The 21,500-nt window shown below is 36.3% G+C and overlaps 1 protein-coding gene across 2 annotated transcripts in view; it reads right to left on the bottom strand.

Moving 5' to 3' along the window:
• Positions 1-1,619: 1,619 nt before the first annotated feature.
• LOC143889986 (sphere organelles protein-like protein) overlaps positions 1,620-21,500 on the bottom strand; it is a 95,695-nt gene continuing 75,814 nt past the window's right edge. For both annotated transcript variants that reach the window (XM_077394431.1, XM_077394430.1), the window contains 9 exons: positions 16,943-17,020; positions 16,356-16,500; positions 13,471-13,502; positions 8,208-8,402; positions 7,135-7,299; positions 2,899-2,970; positions 2,641-2,772; positions 2,360-2,525; positions 1,620-2,223 (listed from right to left, as the gene is read on the bottom strand). In XM_077394431.1, the coding sequence (XP_077250546.1) occupies positions 2,033-2,223; positions 2,360-2,525; positions 2,641-2,772; positions 2,899-2,970; positions 7,135-7,299; positions 8,208-8,402; positions 13,471-13,502; positions 16,356-16,500; positions 16,943-17,020 (1,176 nt within the window). In that variant the 3' untranslated portion in view covers positions 1,620-2,032. The remainder of the gene's footprint in view (positions 2,224-2,359; positions 2,526-2,640; positions 2,773-2,898; positions 2,971-7,134; positions 7,300-8,207; positions 8,403-13,470; positions 13,503-16,355; positions 16,501-16,942; positions 17,021-21,500) is intronic.

The raw sequence follows: 21,500 nt of genomic DNA, 5'->3' as shown, positions 1-21,500 counted from the left end.
AGAAGATGCAGGTTCGAATCCAGGTAGAGCTTTTTCTTTCTTGATTTTTAGCCCCTTCTCACCACTTCGAGTCACTAGTTTCCTATTATGTTTAGCCACTTCACCCGCCCTCAGCCCTCTCTCACCAGACACTAATCTACGATGGAAAAATTCATTGTAGCCAAACGTGCCATTAAAGTAGCCTTTCTTTCATAGTTTTTACTTTTTAGGGGTCAACAGATCCACTTATCCATCGGACCGTCTGGGTCCATTGACACCCCTAATTGTTCTTAGGGATTTCTCATGCTCCGTTCACTCCCACCGTCCCACCTCTCAAGTCTCTCACGGTCAGCCCATCTTTCACAACCGGCCCCACTAATATTCCATAAAATACATTTCTTTTTCACAATTGCCAAACATGCCGCCTCCATTTTTACTGGCATTCTAAAGATTCAAACTCCCGAATAACCATCAAATATTCATTTTTATTAGCATTCTAGGAAATATGTTGCCAAACTTTATGTGCCAAGACAAGGACGGATGATCTGGTGAACATAAATCTAACCCATTTCTGTTTGAGCCCACCTTAATCTGATGATCCTAGGTTCTTAATCCGTCAAACTTCATATCAGGTTCCGCAAAGAAAAATCAAAACCGTTGATTTTTGTAAGTCTTAATCTTACGGATGAGATGTCCTCTTAGCATTGAATCAGGACTTTGGGGGCTGCCTCGTGATGATCTACAAAATCAACATTACAAATATATGTCCCCGCTTGGAATCCAGATGTTGATCGTAAGGATTCATCAACCCTACCTAGTCAGCCTATGGTTGAAATATCCTCACCTGTTCTACATACTAAAAAATGGCTAAATACCCTCAAGCAATCATGTAAAAACAAGATCTGCAGAAGATGATATTGATTTAGGATAGTCTGATATTAAGACCTCTTATTAATGAATGCAAATATGAGATAGCCAATGCCAAAAGTACCCATCCAACCCAATCCACTCATTGTACAAGAAATTATAGAAAATAACTGGATAATTTTCCAAACAGGCTCATGTTTTACAATAGAAGAGTTTAGGGCAAGATACTGTAATGTCAACTATAGAGAATTGTGCTTTAAATATCAGAATTTATGCTCCATTAGGAGCCCAATCAACCCTAGAAGCAAGTAGATTAGCGGACACTCAGCGTTAAAAGACAGCCCATAGGCTATCAACTCAAGCCAAAGGCTAGGAATCCCACGAGCATTGTTGCATCAGTACGGGTACAAGTGTCAGAATTCAACATCAATATCGAGTGTCAGATTCGGCAAACCTCAAAAAGAAAGACTCCTGTAGGATAAATCGCACCCCTTTTAATGTGAATTAACGTCAAAAAGCATTAAAGCCTGCCACAATTCACGTTAAAAGTGGTGCGAATTATCCTACAGGGGGTGTGAATTTATCATTGCCCTAATTTTTTACATAATAATAAGGTTATAACAAGTAATATATTGAAACCTTAAATAGGTTAAAAAATATAATGTGCTATTTCTATATAGAAGTTTACCGTTAAGATGGATAAAACTAAAAACATGTGGCAATTGTAAAGTTGTGGTAGTATTCAGAAAAAACAGATAATAAGAATTAGAAAGTGTCAGAAAAAACAGATAACAAGAATTAGAAAGTATCGTAACGAATCCGACACAGATACTTCGGCGATTCAAAAGAATACGTGTAACATGGCCCACAGGCCTTAATAGCTATTGATGTAAAAAGAAGTGTACAGAAAAGCTTTCCAAAATAAGCAAAATGGAGGCCATTCAAAGACCAACATTACCGGAGAAATGTAGTTTTGGTAAGTGTAAAGCAATTCTATACACTTGGGTAGTGTCCCAATTCAGAGATTTCCCGGTCTGTTCTACTTAACAGCAACAGGAGATAGTTTGAAATTGGGAAGGTAGATACCTGTATTAGACAATGAAAAACAGATTCACGATCCCATGATCATCTTCCTTGCTCTTCAGCTTTGTATACAGAGCAGATCACTTCAATCAAGCATTCACCCTCACAGCTCATTCTGAGCTCTTAGTAAGGCAATAGTTGGCCCCAATGCACTGCCTCTCAAACCCTGGTAAGACCATCCAGTCTTCGCCGAACTCCCTTTTGTGGCCAAACCATCCTCCTGCAATAGCTGTGACTTTCTTTCGCTCAAAACCCGGCTGATTTCTTCCCAGCCTGTCCCGCTTCCTCCATTTTCTACAACGATAGTAAAAGGGATGTTAATATTCATGTCACATGGAGCCTCTATCTTGATCTGACATATAAAACATAGTAACATTCTAATCTTTCAAGTCAAACATAACAATTATGTAAGCTTTTACATTATAAATACCTGTGATTGGTGGAGGTGTGTTTTTGGCATTATGGTCAGACCCCATACTCAATACAGCTTCTTGAATGCCTAGAGGAGCTTCATCACTAATACCAGTAGTAATCCTAACTGGATCTGATTTGTCACCACTGAAGATGCGAACATCAACAAGCGATGCAAAATCAATCTGAAAAACAACTGTGTTAATGTTTGACGAAACTTAAGATTATGAAACTCAACCTAATACACACCAAAGGCTTAAAAAGCGTACATTATAAAGAATAGATCAACTGCTCAAGTACCTCTAAATAACCATCTTCATTATAAACTGAGAACTCCTCATCTCTTTTCTGAACAGAAATAATTGGGTACTCTGGTACAGGTACAAGAATTATCTTTTTGGATACAGAATCATATGATGATACTTTCCCAACCTGAAGAGGAAAAAATGCTAAATGGATAATTTTCAAAAAAAAATAAAAAATGCTAAATGGCATGATGCTATATGTGCATCAATCATTCACGTTACAATAATCTTATATATATAGGCAAAACCATACCCGAAATGAAGAAAGCTCAGGGCACCACGACGAAGACAACTCAACCAAACGATATGCAACAACATCACCTTCCTGCAATATAACACATATTTGGATAGCTTCATCATTCAAAAAAAAAAAATGGGAAGGATTGAAAATAAATTGTGGATTGACATGCAACACAATGAGGCTTTATTTTCAGTAGAATTTGGACCCATAATTCAAATCTACAAAACCAGTCTTCCAGAATTATATTTTAACAATGTAGATATGATGACTTCACTACTAACTCAAATGGTAAAAAGATATTGTATGGTCTAGCAAATGAAGGCATGGTTTTAAATTGCTACGAAATGACCGAAATGTTTCCATTTTTATCCCCACCGAAACAAAATCTACATGATTTCGTTTTTTGTAATTATTTCCCCAAAATTCCAAAATATATATCGAAATTCCCAAAATTCGATCGAGATTCCCGAAATCAGACCAAAAATTTCAAAATTCGACCAAAATTTAACCGAAATGAACGGAACAACAAAAATGGAAAGATGTTATTATTCGAATTTCATTTCATTTCCTTAATGTAGAATTTCGGAAAGAGTTGGAGGTGGCTGAAACGCGCTTCAGCTTAAGAAACTCTCTCTCTCTCTCTCTCTCTCTCTCTCTCTCTCTCTCTATATATATATATATATATATATATATATATATATATATATATATATATATGAAAATCTTCGTCTCTTTCACTTCACGAAGAGAGGGAAACCACTCCTCTGTCCGCTCAAACGAACTTTGATGCCCATCATCAATGATATTTGATAGGCAACATCATTGAACTAAAGTACCCACATCTTATGCATCGGATATCATATCAGCATGGGACCAATAATACACCAATAATACCTCGTAACTCTATGTGGTACTGACATAGAGTTGGGGTCCTTAGAGGAGAGACTGGTCATTGTACTTTCTTATACTTCATTATATTGTACTTCTTTATTGACTTTACTATTTCAAACATGTGCGACAACGCATGTCAATGTGAATAAGCCATTATGGATGGCTTTCTTGCTTATGTGATGGTTTCATATTATGTATTTGTGCTTTTTTCAATAGTAGTATGTATTTGTGCTTATTCTAGCATTTTCCAAAATTTCATCTTAAAATTTCATCATTTGCACATTTTTTTAAAGATTAAAAATTTGATCATTGGCATATGTTTCCATACATTTCTGTGATTTTACAAGATTTCCACCAAAACCAAAATGTTTCCATTTCCGTGCCGCCCGAAACCGAAATGTTTCCATTTCCGTGCCGACCGAAACCGAAATTTAAAACCTTGAACGAAGGTCGACTAGGCTCAAACAAAAAATGACCCCCAAGTACCTTCCATACGTCTACCATCAGCCATGGTTTTAACATCGGCTGAAATATACATGAAATGGGCGGCATATTTTCGTCTCCTTGTTACTCAAATGAAATCCTTCAGTCCACATGTATAGATTTCAGTAATGTTACGGTCAACATGACCGAACGCTACGAACGGTTCAAATTACAAAACTTCAGCCGACATATCGAAATTGGTCAAAGTGCATAGAGAAGCTTGCGTTTTCACATTTTTGCTTGGTAAGTGCTTATTTTAATGTAAATTTTCCAATTTCTTCAATTATGGTGCAAATTCATTAAATACTTGTTCGTATGATGCATTTAGACATGGATTAGTGCGTGATAGACATATGGTTAAAAATTAGGAAAAGAAATATATTTTCAAACATAAAAGTAATTATATATGTACCTTAGCTTCTAATTATATTATATATGAGTTCTTGCTCAATCTATCGATTGATTTGGTCAAGTTTTTTATTTTAAAATTACTTATTTTATTTAATTTTGATAGAAACTTAAAAAAATATGGAAAATCATATTTGTGAGAAAAAAATAGCTTCAATTTTTTTATGTGGGTTATTCCTGGTTAGTCTTGGTCGATTTATAGATTTTTTTTATAGGTACGCTGGGGTTAGGCGGATCCCTACTAGTTCATTAATAAAATAAGAACAAACAATCGAGTACAAGTGGCCTCTCGGCTGACCTTGAAAAACCAAAATTCAGGAGGGGAGGAGGGATGATGGGCAGAGAATATCATCTCCTTTACAGGGCGTAATTGATTAAGGAATGATAATCGGCCTTTGTAATAGTATTCTCTTCTCTCCTCGTCTGTGAGCGAAGACTCCTTATAATCCACGCTCCAATGGCAGTCATTTGGGAGATGTTGAGGTTCATTTGGGGCTTGCGCAGCTGCAGTGTAATTTACTTGATTTTATTGAAGGCGGGTAAGCAATGGGGGAATGTAATCTTCCTCTACCTCTTCCTCTTCAGCCTCACAGTAGTTGCTGTCTGAATTATCATTTTCCGTGTAATTGGGAATTTTATATGCATTTGTGGCGATTCCTTGCCTCTCTCTATTTCTTTTGTTTTCATCTTAGTGTCTCTTACATCTTGTTCCATGTTCTTATCTTTGAGGGCTGCAAAACTATTACCCGTCTTGATGATTGGCGAGCTGTTTCTCTTTCCCTCCTTGGGGCTGCCTTTTGTTTCCTTTGGTGATTTCTTATAGTGTTTAGCTTCCTCAATATTGATTTCATTTTGAATTATCAGCCACCATTCTTGTTTCACAGGTTTAACTAACCCTTCACCATTTTTGTAGCATCCCTCTTCTGTGTGACTGAAATCTTTGCAGCTGCTGCATGATTCTGAGCCTTTGTGTAATGTCTCTGGTTGGAGTTGGATGGTGTTTGGGAATGTTTTTCCTTTTGTTTTGATGTCGACACAGACCCTGGCATAGCTCATCAATCTAGTTGACTCTTCTCGATGATGCTTGTGAGCTTACTGAGGTTTCTGTGTGTGTGTGTGTCTTGGGCGGGGGGGGGGGGGGCAAAATTTAAGGTGCAGGTCTGGGAAATGGATCCATATTGGAATGTCATCTTGTTTTAGGATCTCCAATGAAGTGTCTCGCATTCATTTCTGCAATATCAGTGCTCTTCCTTCATAGTTGTGGGCCTGTGGCATGTTATCTCCAATACATTCTTGCAATCGTCTCGGTTTGTAAATTTGAATAAGAAGAAATCGTTTCTAAGACAGACAGTTGGAACTCTCCTTTTAATATCCATTTTCAGGTGAAGCAGTCTCCGAGGGCTACGAAATGTGATATCCTTCCAAAGAGATAGCCAATTAAATTAATTGCAAATTTGTCCTCGGCTTCCTGGAATTCATCTTCTGTGATTGTTACCTAGAGTTTTCTTCTTCCTCGGATGTTGGAACAATATGCTCAAGCTTGGTGGTGGGTGCCTGGCCTATGCTTTCGTGAACAATGAGCTCGGTTGTGATGTTTGGGTTCCAAGTTTTGAAAATAGCAAGCTCCAGGCATTTGGCTTTTCATTCTTTACAAACTAAGAACATCCATCTTTGCCGTGCTGAAAGATTGGATACATGTGGCTATAGATATTTTTAGTTTAGAATGGACCTTACTGTTCTAAACATGCACGACAATGCATATCATTAGGTATTTGATCTTATTAAACCATTATAGATGGTCATCTTACCTATATGATGGTTTCTAAGTAAAATAGCAAGCTCCAGGCATTTGGGTTTTCATTCTTTAGAAACTGAGAACATCCATCTTTGCCGTGCTGAAAGATTGGGTACACGTGGCTGTAGGATATTTTTAGTTTAGAATGGACCTTACTGTTCTAAGCATGCACGACAATGCATATCATTAGGTATTTGATCTTGTTAAACCATTATAGATGGTTATCTTACCTATTTGATGGTTTCTAAGTGTGTACTTGTACTTTTTCTAGCAGTTCGGAAGTTTCATCTTAAAATTGCATCATTTGCATGCATTTTCAAAAACTTTTTATTTAAAAAGATGAAAATTTTATTATTAAAAGAGAAGAGGGCCTGCGTCCGAGGTGGTCGGAACTACAAGAAAGAATAAAAAAACAAAATACAACATACAACATAAACAAGGACAATCAAGGAGGTAAAGAGTCAAAAATCTCTAATGTCGGCCTATCAACACCAGCCCAGGTGAGATATGTGACCAGAACTGACATGAATTTTCATAATTTTTCATGATTATATTAGATATGCAACAAAAATTGTGACAAAAAATGACATGTTTCTATTTCTTTAGTGGCGACACGCATACCGAAATCAACATTTAAAACCTTCCTTCAGCAGCAGATAGAGGTAACAAACCTTAGGCAAGCAAGATAAGGGCATGAGCTTCTCAAAGTCTACTCGATCATGTTCCATCTCTACGTCGTGATTACAATAATAATTGAGACCCCAATCATCATTCGTTCCATCCAAAACTTTACCTTTACCCCCGTCTTGGCCCTTCTTGGGGGCGGTTCCACTACCCTAGAGAAAATACACACACAAGAAACAGCTTTAGATAGTTTGATACAAATTGCTAATATTTTTAGAAAATAGAAAAGGTCATTACTAAAGTGGTAACCCTTTATCCTATAAAACGTGGCACAACTAAGATGACTGGATACACTTATAAATAAAATTATAGATATGGATGTCAAGTACAAAATTGGCATTTCTTAGAAGGATAAAGAATATATAGATCCATGTGGTAGAAAGAATATCCAATACAAATATGATATCATATACATATACTAGAATTCCTAAAAAAGCCCCAAATAATATAACAAATAAAGGCTGGCCTAAACAAAGCGAAAATGTTTACTCCCAAAAGTTCATCATGGTCTTCTTACCAACACTAACATGATATGGTAACAAACCTTAGGCCCATGTACCAATATTCTTTGATCAACTTTGACTCCAGTTGTAGCTAGGAAACCAATCAATGACAAGATGCAGAAATGTGCCACTCCATTGAAAAACTACTCAAAGGTATGATTTAGCATAAAAATAACTGAGACTAATGACTGGAAAATGGAAAAGGTCATTATCCTAAACACTTTACCCTATGGAAGGTAGTATAACTAAGATGTTTGGATAAAATGTTCTATCCTATAGAAGGTAGGTATAATTATGATGTTTGGATGCCTGTACGGGATATAAGCATAGACATGGATCTCTAAGATATTAAGTTGTAACTTCGCAGAAGCATACATAATGTAGATACACCCATGGGGAAGAAAGAAAAAGAAATGTATATATTGAAATTCCTTCCAATTCGTAAATGAAATGGCAAATAAAGGACAACCAAGCATAATGGAGATGTAGACTCCCAAGCATTTATAAAGCATTTCTAAGTTCTAACCATCAGCAGCAAATAGCTGTAAAATACATACCTCATGCAAGCAAGATGAGGATGAAACATTCTCAAATTCAACCGTACCAGTTACCAACTCCTCTTCTTCGACCCTGAATTTTTCATTCCAGTTGTCATTAGGATAATCACCATTCCTTCTAAATACTGATATTTTTTCTTTACCCCACTTTTGACCCTTCTTCTTACTGGTAGTGCCACTCCATTGAAGAGTCTCCTGGAACACAACTCAAAAACGTGATTTCTAGAAAAAATATAATAAAAAAAATCAAGACTGATTGTGAATATGTAGCAGATTAGCATAGGCCATTATTGAACTACTAACGCCTTATCTGGACACATGTCAATACAAGCACGGATATCATGTCAGATGTGTTGGCATTCTCAGAAGCCTAATGTAGAAATGAATAATACTACAAACATAAAACGCCGATACTTAGAAATACAATATACTACACAGATACCAAATTTCTTAAAAAAAACCTTTTTTAAAACAAAGAAGAAAAAACATAACATATAACATAAACGATAATAAGTATATTAATAAAGAAGAACAAAACCAAAATGAAATATTAAAATATAGAAGCTTTTCAAACATTTAGCATCAATAATTTATGTGTGCCCAAATGTTCCCTACTCGAGAAGCTTATCGCGAAGTTATGTAGTAGAGGAGCAGGACATCTTGGCCATGACAAGATGTTAATGCTTGTCAAACAAAAATACTATCGGCCTAGTGTGCAGAGAAATTTTTAAAAGTGTGCATCATTATCACATTTGTCAAGTTGCTAAAGGTCATTGCCAAAGACAATGATCCATCCACTTCATTAACAAATCAAAAGGCTCCATGGGAAGATCTAAGTTTATATTTTGTGTTAGGTTGAAAGAACATATTCTACAATCAAGAAAGAACCAAGTGTTTTGACTTTGCATGTCTATTTCTCAAGTAAGCTTCATCTTGTGCTCAAGAAAACCAAATTAGATCATCGAGTTTATGGAAACGAATGAGAATCAAACTTCAATTCTTGCGTGCACCATCCCCAAACCAATGCCCAAACCAGGATAGTTAATAGTAATTCACTAATTCTTGTAGTTGGTTGCATAGCATTGTGGGATATCCCAACTAAATGGGCTTGAGCTCTCTCAAGCCAAATTGCCTACAACATTTCGATGAAAAATCAAACAATGAGCAAGTCAGCATTTGATATTCTGCACAAGGTACAATCCAAAGCAAGCTTTCCATTTCCAATCCTAGGTTGAACATATCCAAGTTCTAACTCAAGTATAAGGAAGAACAGGCAAGCAATTTGAAGTATTGTGAACCATCCAATGTACAAAGAAGAGTGTAAGTATTCAATGCTAGAGATCAAGTCATGCTAGATATTAAAAAAAGAAAGGTTTGCATTGAGGATGTATGAAACTATCAAGAAACGAAAGATTGGACCGTGTTGGGTTTTTCAAAAAGTTCAATGAAAATACAAATCAAATGGAAACTACATAAAGGACTTGGTATATCTTTAACATTCAAAGTGAGTTGATTTGTTCAAGGTATCAAGATAAAATTTTCAAGCCAATAGCCAATGGGATAGTCAATTTTAATTCCAATATAGTTGCAGAACAGTTGGAGGTGAAATGACAAGGATGAGAGGTAATGGCAAGGCAAGGTGTCTACAAAATTGAGCTAATTGTGGGAGATTCACTGTCGTTGTAATGTGAAGCTCTTTCGTAGGCATGAAAGTCTGTCATGAGCGAATACAACTCGTCCTCTGTTTCAATCTTTGTATGGCTCTCTAAACCAGTGGAATAAACTTGTGCTATTGCTCAAATTAAAAAAAGATATCCCTGAAAGACTCAAGAATGATACCTCATCACTACGAAGAATTTGAGGGCAGAAACTCAAGGCTAAGTTTTGTTAAACCCGAGAAAATAATGTGATTCCTATCTCAAAATAGGAACCTACTTACGATGTCATTGTGACATCAGCAAAGAATCTACTGGTCGTTTTTGTATTTAAATGTTTATGTTAATTTTCACCTAACTTTTAGAACATTGTTTTATGGGTACATAAAGGGCCATAAGGTTTCAAAATTGTATGGTAAAAATTTAGCCAAAGATCTCTACATTTGATTTTGGGTTGAAAAAAATGTCTATTGGTATGTTTTGGTATCTTAACGATGGTCATTAGAGTTTGTGTAACATAGAAAGTTTAACGCAGGTTGTAGTATCCTAGAGTTGGAAGAAAATCTGTTTTTGTGTTTTTAAGATAGTGCTAATAATGGGGCATCTTAAAACAGAATTCTAGATTTGTTGGAGAAGATCTAAAGGTTGAAATGATCATAAACCATAGGCAGTAGAAGACTTACGTTTGAGAGGTTGTGGGTGAATACTGTCATTGAACATTTCACTCTGTTTTATTTAAGGCAAGAAGTGGAAAGCCTATCCTTGCGGTAAAGATAACAGTACATAACACACCATACAAATCATAAGGCATGAAAGTCGGTTGTTACCAGGTATTCCAGTCAGAACAGAATATTTTCTCTGTTTTGGCCAGAACACCATGTTGAAGATGGAACTCAAAGGGGAAAATCTGGATTTTCCATTACAGTAAAAAGTGAATCGGAACCCAACTGTTTTCACCTGAAATTTTAGATGCCTAAACAAACTTAAGGGCATTTTATCATCTACAATCAAATGGGGAATTGAAAAGAATTGAAACCCTATTTTCTAGGCAAAAATTGGGTTTCCTTGTATGTGCAAAATTGAAAACCATGTTTGAAGAAACCCCTCCTCACTGATTTCTATCGATGCTTTCTTCTAAAATTAATATTTTGGGCTAGAGGCGAACCATTTCTCCGCTATCCAACCAGCGCTTTGTGAAAAGTTCATCATCTTGACTTCTTATTAATTTTGGGCTAGAGGCGAACCATATCTCCGCTATCCAACCAGCAATTTGTGCAAAGTTCATCATCTTGACTTCTTTCCCATATATTTCCTTTTTATATCGATTTGTCCAAGGAAGTGCTAGAATGTGTTATGGACCTTCCGGTAGGGAAAATAACTAGCCCCCTATTTTTTTTTGAAATGATAAGTCAAATGTATTAGAAATAACGGGAAGACTGAGAAAGTCTCCCGAAGATTACAGACGAAGAAAGAAAAAACAGTACAAAGACCTCAAGGAGGCAAAAAATCAAAAAACTCCAACTCCATTCTTTCAACCCCAGATCTAGCCAAAGAATCCGCCTCGCTATTAGCAGATCTATGGACATGGTTGAACACAATGGACGGGCCCTCCACAAGATCAAGTATTTCGTCAAAAAAGTTCCAAAATCTCCACGGAGGTACCACAGTCCCACGAAGCCATCTCACCATATTCAAAGAGTCCCCCACCACAATAGTGATATCAAGAAGCTCCCTCGCAATCCGTTTAATACCATGGTGAACCGCCCTGACTTCCGCCTCATTTGAGTCACATACCCCCAACAGCCCTGAATAAGTCCAAATGGTGGCTCCTCGAGAGTCGCGATAAAGACCACCAATGCCACCCGGTCTAGGATTGCCCAAACTCGAGCCATCAAAATTGAGTTTCATCCAACCAACAAGTCAAGCTTCCCACTTCTTAACCACCTGAGGACGATTTTCTCCGCTAACGCACACCTCCCTCCAACCCTCCCACAAGTCAAAAGCAGAAAGGTAGCAAACATTTCACCCAAAAAATGGTTAGTGCAATGATATTTATGTATAACCGATAAGGCGATTTAGTAGACCCCTCAAAAATCCTTGCATTACGCTCCTTCCATAAGACCCACCATGTAGCAAGAAGACAAACTTTCCACGGCATCTTTCCCTTCTTTTTCGATGGCACCATCTCCCAACACAAAACGACATCCGGAATAGAGTAAGGGAACACCCAACAAATACCAAATCTCCCTAAAATATGCCCGCACACTTCTCTAGCAACCTTACAATGGATAAAAAGATGGCTAGCCGATTCTCCATCTTCCATACATAGGGAGCAATGATCAACCAAGAACATACCCCTTTTCTGAAGAAAATTAATAGTTTGGATCCTGTCCCTACACGCCGCCCAACCAAAGAGACACACTCTTGGAGGGCAATGAAATCTCCACACCGTTTCATAGGTAGAAGAACCATCACAAGGAACAAGATGCGAATAAAAAGATTTAACGGAGAAGAATCTAGATTGGATCCCAAATCCAAACTCTTTTGTCCGACCCAGACAACTTGATATAACATGATTCGAGTAACTCAATGAACTGAGATAGAACATCCAATTCTCTATCAAAGAAAATTGAGCCAGATGTTTGGTAGCCCCTTACGAAGTAAACATAATTCTTAGAGAAATAATAGAAGGAAATGGTGAGAAAAGGGAAGGAAACTTTCTAGGAGATTGTTTAGTGATCTGTGGCGAACAGTATCAACCCAGTCACTTGGAACTGTATGTGATCCATGTTGGGCCTACATCTCGATCTTTTTGGCCTTCTTTTGTTCTAGTTTCTCTGTATTTGAGCCAGATGTTTGGTCTCATTGTTAGCTTTTTTTTTTTGCCGGATGTTTGGTCTTCTTGTTTGCTTTTTTACATCATGATTTGTCCCCTTCTTTCTCAATTAAATTTTCATCCATTTTTAAAAAATAATAAAAATGCAGGGGGGCGGGGAAGATTTGGATGTTAATGTACTCCTGAACAAGTCTTAGATTGTATCCAAGAAGAATAAGTGTTTCGGCTAGCAAGAAGAAAGTAGATGTGGCTATTCGGACGTGGTGTTTCATGCTTACAATCCAATCAGTGCAGCCCGACCAATATAAAATAGCTAGAGCATAATAATTTCATCACATCTGACCATGATCGAATCCTTTACAAGGAGTTAAGTACAAACGCATGAGAAAAAATATTACAAATGAAATCAATGTTTACTTAAGTTCTAAGTTCGAATACATTTTGAATGAGTCAATTGTTCTAAACATCTTTAAAATACCTGATTCAAGAATGCATACGCTGAAAATTTGCACATTAATATCCCATAAAAAGTCTAATATGCTAATTTTCAAAAAAAAAGGGGTCCGATATGCTACTGAAAATATCATAAAGGTATAAGCCAGCTAAGGAGATACAAAGGCATATGCATTCACAAATTATTCCATTAACAGAGTCACTCAGAGAAACACACTGTGCAACCACATATATCATATAGTGAAAAGAAATGGCATGCAAAAGTATAGCAGTAATGGAATGCTATAGCTTAGGTTATAAATAAAACATGGAAACATACCACCTTATCTTGTAATTGCCAATTACTCTGTCCTGCACCCACCAAAATTTAAAAAAAAAAAAAAAATTCACAGTCTGAAGAATTAAACAGCTTATAGAACAACATTGCGAAATTCTGAAATTGGCTTAACTGTTGAGACCAGTCTTGAATATATTTATTGCTTTTCCCAAACATATAACTTTTCAGGAATAACATTAATAAGATGAATACCGACACATGGAATTCAAAGCAATCAGTAAATAACATCAAGCCATTTAATGATTCATAGTATATAGCATGACAAGTGTAGTTGAGGCAATGATTTTAAATTTCCACCGAAACCGACATGAAACGACCGCGATATGTTTCCGTTTCCATCCCCACCGAAACCGAAACCAAAACGACCAAAATGCATAAACCAAAATCGTAAGTGTAATAGTGGTATACTATATTAGTATGTATTACGAAATTACAATTATATCAATTTCATGCAAAATATAGGAGAAAAGTGTTTCTAGTCTGCCGACTAGAGATCATTCTCTAGTTCGGCGACCAAAAACACTTGGGTCCCACATTTTTCGTGGTGATCTAAACCATTCATTTGATAGGCCCCACAATAGATAGGGTGTCCACAAAAAATCAGCTTCATAGGATCATCTTAACCCTTCCATTTGTGGAGCTAAAAAATGGACAGATTTGTGCCGATTTATAGCTGTCAATTTTAAGCTCCACAAATCACAGGGTTGGGATGATCCTATGGAGCTGATTTTTTGTGGACACCCTCTCTATGTCAGGCCCCATCAAATGAATGCTTTGCATCACCCAAATAAGGTGGGACCCATATTTTTTGGTCGCCGGACTAGAGAATGATCTCTAGTCGGCAGACTAGAAACACTTTTCTCAAAATATAGTGCATGTATTATGTATAAATGTTTATATGAATTACATGTGCAATTTGGTATGTACTAAATTAACAGACATGCACGACAGTCCATTTTCCAACTCAATATTTTCCAGAAGCTTTCCAAGATTTCAAAATCAAACTAGTTCTGGTTGGAAATCATTTTTCTTGCTACTCAGCTAGACTGATCATTTCAAGAATATTTAATTTCAATAATTGGCCAAGTATTTCCTAATTTTGTTACATAATACAATATTAGATTGAGCCATTCAAAAAAAATGACTCTAATAGAATGAAAGTATAGACGAATATCTTTACTTCACTTACTGTATTAGCTTATTACCTTTCATGTTAAGCATTTTCAAGTTATTCGTGTCTAAATAATTTTGGAAAATTGAGAACAGCAGTTTGACACATTGCTTTCTTTCTTCAATATATTATTCATGCCAGATTCTTTACATACTAGAAGGAAAAAACAAATGCACTAGCCTATAAATAAAATCCGGAATACCAAAAACATTTGTACCAAGGTTTTAAAATTCGGTTTCGGTTTTGGTCGGCACAGAAACATAAACATTTCGGTTTCTTTTGGAAATTTCAGTGAAAATCTTGTAAAATCAGGGAAACGTATGGTACCATGCATATGATGAAAGTTTAAAATGAAACTTCGGGAAATGCTAGAAGAAGCACAAATACATACTTAGAAACCATCATATAAGCAAGAAAGTCATCCATAATGGCCTTATCACATCGAACACCTAGAAACATGTGTTGTCGCACATGTCTCGAACAGTAAAGTCAATAAAGAAGTACAAGGTAATGAAGTATAAGTTATCTCTCAAAAAATGTAATGATGTATAAGAAAGTACAATGATCAGTCATCCCTCCAAGGACCCCAACTCTATGTCAATACCACATAGAATTACGAAGTGGTATTGGTCCCATGCTGATCTAACATCTCATGCATAAGATACAGCTACTTTGTTGTGTAGTCCAATAATGTTGCCTACCAAATATCATTTCTCTACATTACTAAAATGAAATGAAATGCAAAGTAAAATGGCTTACCAAAAAAAAAAAAACAATTCTACTTGGTTTATGCATTTCGGTCAAATTTTCAAAATAATTAAGTGGAATAAATCTGTTGAGATTTCATTTCAGTGGGGATGAAAACAGAAGCATTTTGGTCATTTCGTGTCTGTTTCAGTAGAAATTTAAAACCATGATTTGTACAACATATAGATACTAATATATTAACTAATAAATATAAATGTTTTAGGTGTCGTTTGTTTTGCAAATGTACTAAAGTCCATAACAAATATTTTAATACCAAAGAGCCTCCTCACAGAGCCCGACTATACTGGGGTAGTCCCCTGCATGATATAGGAAGATAGACACAAGGATATATTATATATAAGCTAATTTTCTTCTCTCTTATGATTGTTGAACATTCGCCAAGGCAAATAGACTAAAACCAAAAAGTATATATCCTTGACATTTAAAAAGGGATTTAATAAAATTACCAGACAGCTCAACAGCATCAACATAACAAATACATAAAAGAGATGACAATGCTAGAGAGAACTCACCTAAATTTCCAACATAAGGAACATGTTGATATATAAATGGAGAAGTGTCAAGAACAGAATTTCTTAAATATTCAAGGGAATCATTCACCCATTAATGAATTACATTTGGTATGAAAATCCTTTTATTCGAGACCAGTTTCTGTCAAATTTTGAAAATGATCCTGGGAAAACAAATTACGTTGCATTATATGTGGTGCTGAGACAAATTTATTTACCTTATTTCACATGCATTATTACCACATGTGCTTATTAATAGTCCCCAAATCAACCAAGTGATCAACATGCTTTGGCAATTGGCACCACAAATTCCCATGTAAAAAAGAATGCTCAAGGATTGCATGCAAAACGATGTAACCAAAAATGATATCAAATCATAAGTAATGAGATATTATATAAATAATGTAAGTAGTTCGGACCATCATCAATAGGTTCAAAGCGAATATGTCCAGGCCTAACTTCTATGGGAACAATTTCATCCTCCATATCAGTCTTTTGATCTGGTTGTTGATGTTCTGGAGATTTTGGATGCACATCCTTCTCTACCTCATGGTTCTGAATTAGCTGCAAAAATAACATGATTATTAACAAAGAATTGGTAATCATAAAAAAATCAAGACTTCAACATAAGTTTATGAGTAAGAAAAAAAAGAGATATTATATGGCCGCCAGCCCGTGCCTGCACGTGCAGCCCAAAAATACAATGGGAACCATATTGTTTGGGTGATCCAAACTGTTCATTTGTTGGGCCCTGACGTAGATAGGGTGTGCCCCAAAAATCTTGTCCATAAAATGATTCTAACCCTCTGATCTGTGGAGATTTCTATACTGTGCCGTCAATTTTAAACATCAACATATCGGAGGGCTAGGATCATCCTATGGACAAGATTTTCCGGGAACACCATATCGACATCAGGGCACAACAAATGAACGGTTTGGATCAGCCAAACAATGTGGGGCCCACTGGGTTGAACAACGGCATGACTCTTTATCAAAGCTAAAATACCTCTTTCTTCTGAGAGTTAGCTAATTCCCGCAGCCATTGCCTTTTGGCCTTTTTACGACGAGCACTTCTGCTAGGAAACTGACAAAGAGATCAGATATGCATGAGATTCATCTTTAACGGGAAGAACAAGTAGTGGACTAGAAGCTTATACATATGGAACATATAAATCAAAATTTCCATAGACACTCTAACACCCACACCCACCCCACGCCCCGGTGCGAACGCCAACCGCTCTCAAATCAACACGGTGAATGAAAAAGTGTTACAATAGCTTTGTGAAGATGTCTCCCCTCTAAAGGTTTTAGAACAGTGGGGAAATGACATAATGCCTTTTGATATCATGATTGCTCAAACACAACATCTAAAGATAGGCATGGGAAATGAAAAATGAATCTTCAAGCTCAAGACAATAAAGAAGATCACTAGAAGAACAATTCAAGGATCTAGATTCTGCTTTGTATTTGATTTTTCTTTTATGTCTTGATTCTGGCACTTCCGAGGGAAGAACCAGGAACACACCGTCCAAGTTCAATTACATCAAATAAGTTATCAGCTCAAAAATAAACCAGCCTAATAAATTACTCCACCATCAGACAAATGAGCTCACTAGAAGTACCATTCATGGCTCTAGATTCTTCTTTGTATTTGACTTTTCCATTGTGTGTTGTTTCTCGCACTTCCATGAGATGAGAGAAGAACCAAGAACACGCCATCCAACTAAAAATACATCAAAATAAGTTATGAGCTAAAAAATAGTGCTCGTATAATAAATTGCTTCCCCACCGGAATTTCCACGTATCAAATGATACAATAAATAGGAGGAAGATGGAAGCGTCGAGGATCAAATAGAAACAGCTTACCGTGTGAACCGATGTAATGCCCGATCCCACTTAATTAAACTCTGGCCGTAGGTCTCCTGATCATTGGATTAGATCGCAACGATCTCCTAAATCAGAGATCAACGGTCTAGATCATTGATCCGGTATCCGTAGGACCCTTGGATCGATCGGATGACCCAAATGTGCGGCCGATCTCCTCGAATTTGTGATAGGATTTCTTCGATCCCCTTGATTGGCGGCCACGTGAGTTTGATCTAAAATCAGATCATTTCGGACCGTATGATCAATCATCGGATCCCTCGGACCGTCGATCAAGGTCGAGTAGATGACATATCACGTCACTCGAGTATTGATCTCCCTTGATCTTCAAGAGATCAAGAGACTGGGAAAATCGATGGCTCATACTGTATTTTCGTCATTTTATTTATAGCTTGATTTTGGGACATCAAACCTTGCCCGTTCGACTTGATTTTAGTCCCGTTAGATAGGTATTTTGAATATCTACCGAACAGGCCCAAGACCATGCGATTTGGACGTGATTTGGCAAAGTTATGGGCCTTTTCTGTAAAGGTTGGGCCTTATGACGGGATTTGCCCTATTAGGCTAAGTCAATGTAAGTCTTTTATTTATTTTTTAAATTCTTGTGGACCTACTTACTTGTTCTAAAAGTTTAACTTGTTTAAACCTGAAGAGATAGATATACATGGAAAAGAATATTAAAAATAAAGAAAGGACAAAAGATTTTCCATAAAAGTAGAGTTATATTCGAAAACAAGTAAGGAAAAGAGGAAAGAGTCCAAAATTTAAAGGACAATACTTTTCCAAAAAGGAAAAGTCGTCGTGCCCATCTTCCTTTCATTCATGCGCACACCCAAACCGAGAGAGAGAGAGAGAGAGAGAGAGAGAGAGAGAGAGAGAGGAGAAAAAGGGGAAAAGAGAAGAAAAAGTAGGAGAGGAGAATTGTTGAACTTCCAAAACCGTAGGTTCGCACAAGCATATATCAATTTTTTGATCTTGTGTTGTTTTCTTTTCAAAGAAACCCTAGCTCTAAAATCATTTAATTAGGGTTAGATATTTTTAGAAGGAAATAAAATCTGTATGATTCATACGAAGACTGAATTTCGTATAATCTTTTCAATTCGAATCAAGTGTTAGGTATAATACATAAATCATGTATGATCAGTTTCTTTCGAATCGGATCTTACGAATGATAAATCAGTAATTATGATTGTTTTGCCTTTAAACAGTTCATGCATATGAACTATATAGTATAGAAAATTATTTTTCTTCAAAATCAATTTATACGTATGATCTATATAGTATAGAAAATTATGTTTCTTCAAAAATCAGTCCACATGTATGATCTAAGTAATGTATCTGATGTAAATAGTTAGGTTCTTTCAAGATCAGTTCACATATATGATGTTTAAAAAGTAAATAATTGTTTTTCTTTTGAAATCAGTCCGTACCCATAATGTTTATGATACAGAGAATAATTGTCTCCCGAAAACAGTTCAGACTCATAGAGTGATAAATAGATTAGTAATTCTTTTGAAAAATCAGCACCTATGTACGCTATTATAATGTATTTAATGATGTTTTCTCTTTAAAATCAGATCATACGAGTTGTGCTTCAGGCTTCTATGGTTCTTTTCCTTTCGAAGAAAACCCTATGTGTATGTATAAGTCACTAATAATGGTTTCTTTGTAAATAAGCACCTACATGCAGAAAAATTATATATATTAGGGCTGTCCCTTTACAAAAACAGCCCATAAACTCGATCTATAAGTTATATACATAGTCTTCTTACACCGCAGTCCATGTGCAAGGGGTACTAAATGAACATATAATAGTTTCATAGAAAAGCAGCCCCTTAACTTATATTTGAAGAGAGTACAGTTGGTTTCTTTACATATTATTACGTATGTATGTTTTTGGGGTGATATGTGGGTAATAATGATACGTGTACTTAGCAGTTTTTAATGACCAGTTTTTAATGACTTTGAGTTCCAAGCAGTGTTTGCGTGTGTGATATATATTAAGGGATCCTCGAATGAGATCTTAAGTGAAACCTAATAGGCAGCCTCAAAAGGAATGAGACTCGAAATAAATAACACATCACCTAACTTAGGATAAGTGCTAATTTATAGGAATCTTAAAATGATTTCATGTGTGTGGTATCGTTACAGGTTGATTCCCTTGCATTCTCACTTAGAGAGGTTTCAGCTTCCCCACAATCGAAATTTCTAAGGCAAGTGATAGCCAGACTCGGACAACAATGTTTACAATAACGGATTTGATATTGCGATATGATTTCATTATGATGATATTTTAATTTGCTCTTACTTCTTGTTGCCAGATATAACTTCTTGTAGAATTGTTAAATACATCGAATTGTCATCTTTCTATTAAATAACTATGGAATTATATGTGGAAAGTGGATGGCTATAATTTTTTTTGATGGGTACAATTATTCCTCTCATGGCAAAGAGAGAAGAGGTGCGTATGTTTTTTTTTTTTTTTTTTGAAAAATGAGAATTTCATTAATGATTAAAATAGGGACAAGATGTCACCTCTTGGCAAAGAGACAAGAGGTGCGCATGTTTCTAAATAAATAAAATGTGCATGGCACATAGGAACTGGGATAAGGGAGGCAGTGGGGCCAACCTGGGACAAGATGTCCAAAGCCAAGCTCGAGAAGAAAGTGCGACATTAGGTTGGAGATGCATCTAATGGGGACCACCCTTGACGCGAATCGGCTATTAGTGTGTTCCGTAGTCTAAATCTAAAGCATATCTGCCTGTCGACGGGTGGTAGGGTTAGTTATGCGGTCAAGGTTGCCGACCGATATATATTTTAAAAAAGAAAGAAATGAAAGTGATAAAGAGATGGTGGAAAATACCGCATCAACTTGGGAGGTAGGTGTCTGATGAGACTCAAGTCCCACACAAATCACGTGGATGTTGCATATTCTTTTAAATTGTTCATGCTTATTATTGCTCTTATTTTCTCCATTAATATTGTCTCGAAAATGGTTAGTTCATAATGATAAATGCATACGGAAATTTTATTACAAACCTCAGTTCTATTATTGACCCCTATTATCTTACTTTGGGCCGCTATAGGATCTTGCCCAAACCTTGTTTACTCTACAGGTTTTGTAGGTGAAGATGATGGAGCCTTCGCTAATGGGGAGGCATAGGATATGGGGAGAGCACGTTTGGATTAGAGGTGGAAATAACGAACTTTGTCATATCCTTATGACGTAGTTAATTATATTATTTCAAGAACTTTAGTCATGGAACTTTAGTATCATGGAATTAATATGGTAGTTTTAATTTGGAATAGGATATAGTTGATTCTAGTTATGGAATAATATTAATGGATGTTAGTAGTTATTAATTTCTCTCAGTATATTTTAAAAAAATCTTGTGAATTTTAATACTTCTTTTGCTCGTAGCAATCCGGCGGATTAGGGTTGTTACAACCGATGTGCAACTTTGGATTTAGTCATCATTATACAAGCCACCTATCTAGTCGACAATAAGTAATATCATCTCGAACTAGCAAACCCATGAAGAAAATATTTGACATTCAACTCTAGTGGTGTTTTTACCAAGGAAGCAGGATTCTTCCCTGGGAGTGGGGAACCTCGATTCCCAGGTTTTCGAATCTAAAACGGGAACCTTCTCAAGTCCCCAAAAACAGGGAATCCCGG

Source organism: Tasmannia lanceolata, unplaced genomic scaffold (assembly GCF_043159265.1).
Source record: "Tasmannia lanceolata isolate RefF3 unplaced genomic scaffold, GAP_Taslan_0.1 ptg000013l, whole genome shotgun sequence".
In the NCBI taxonomy this organism is placed as follows: Eukaryota; Viridiplantae; Streptophyta; class Magnoliopsida; order Canellales; family Winteraceae; genus Tasmannia; species Tasmannia lanceolata.
Note: the sequence above shows the minus strand (reverse complement) of the source record. Positions and strands in the feature narration are given on the sequence as shown.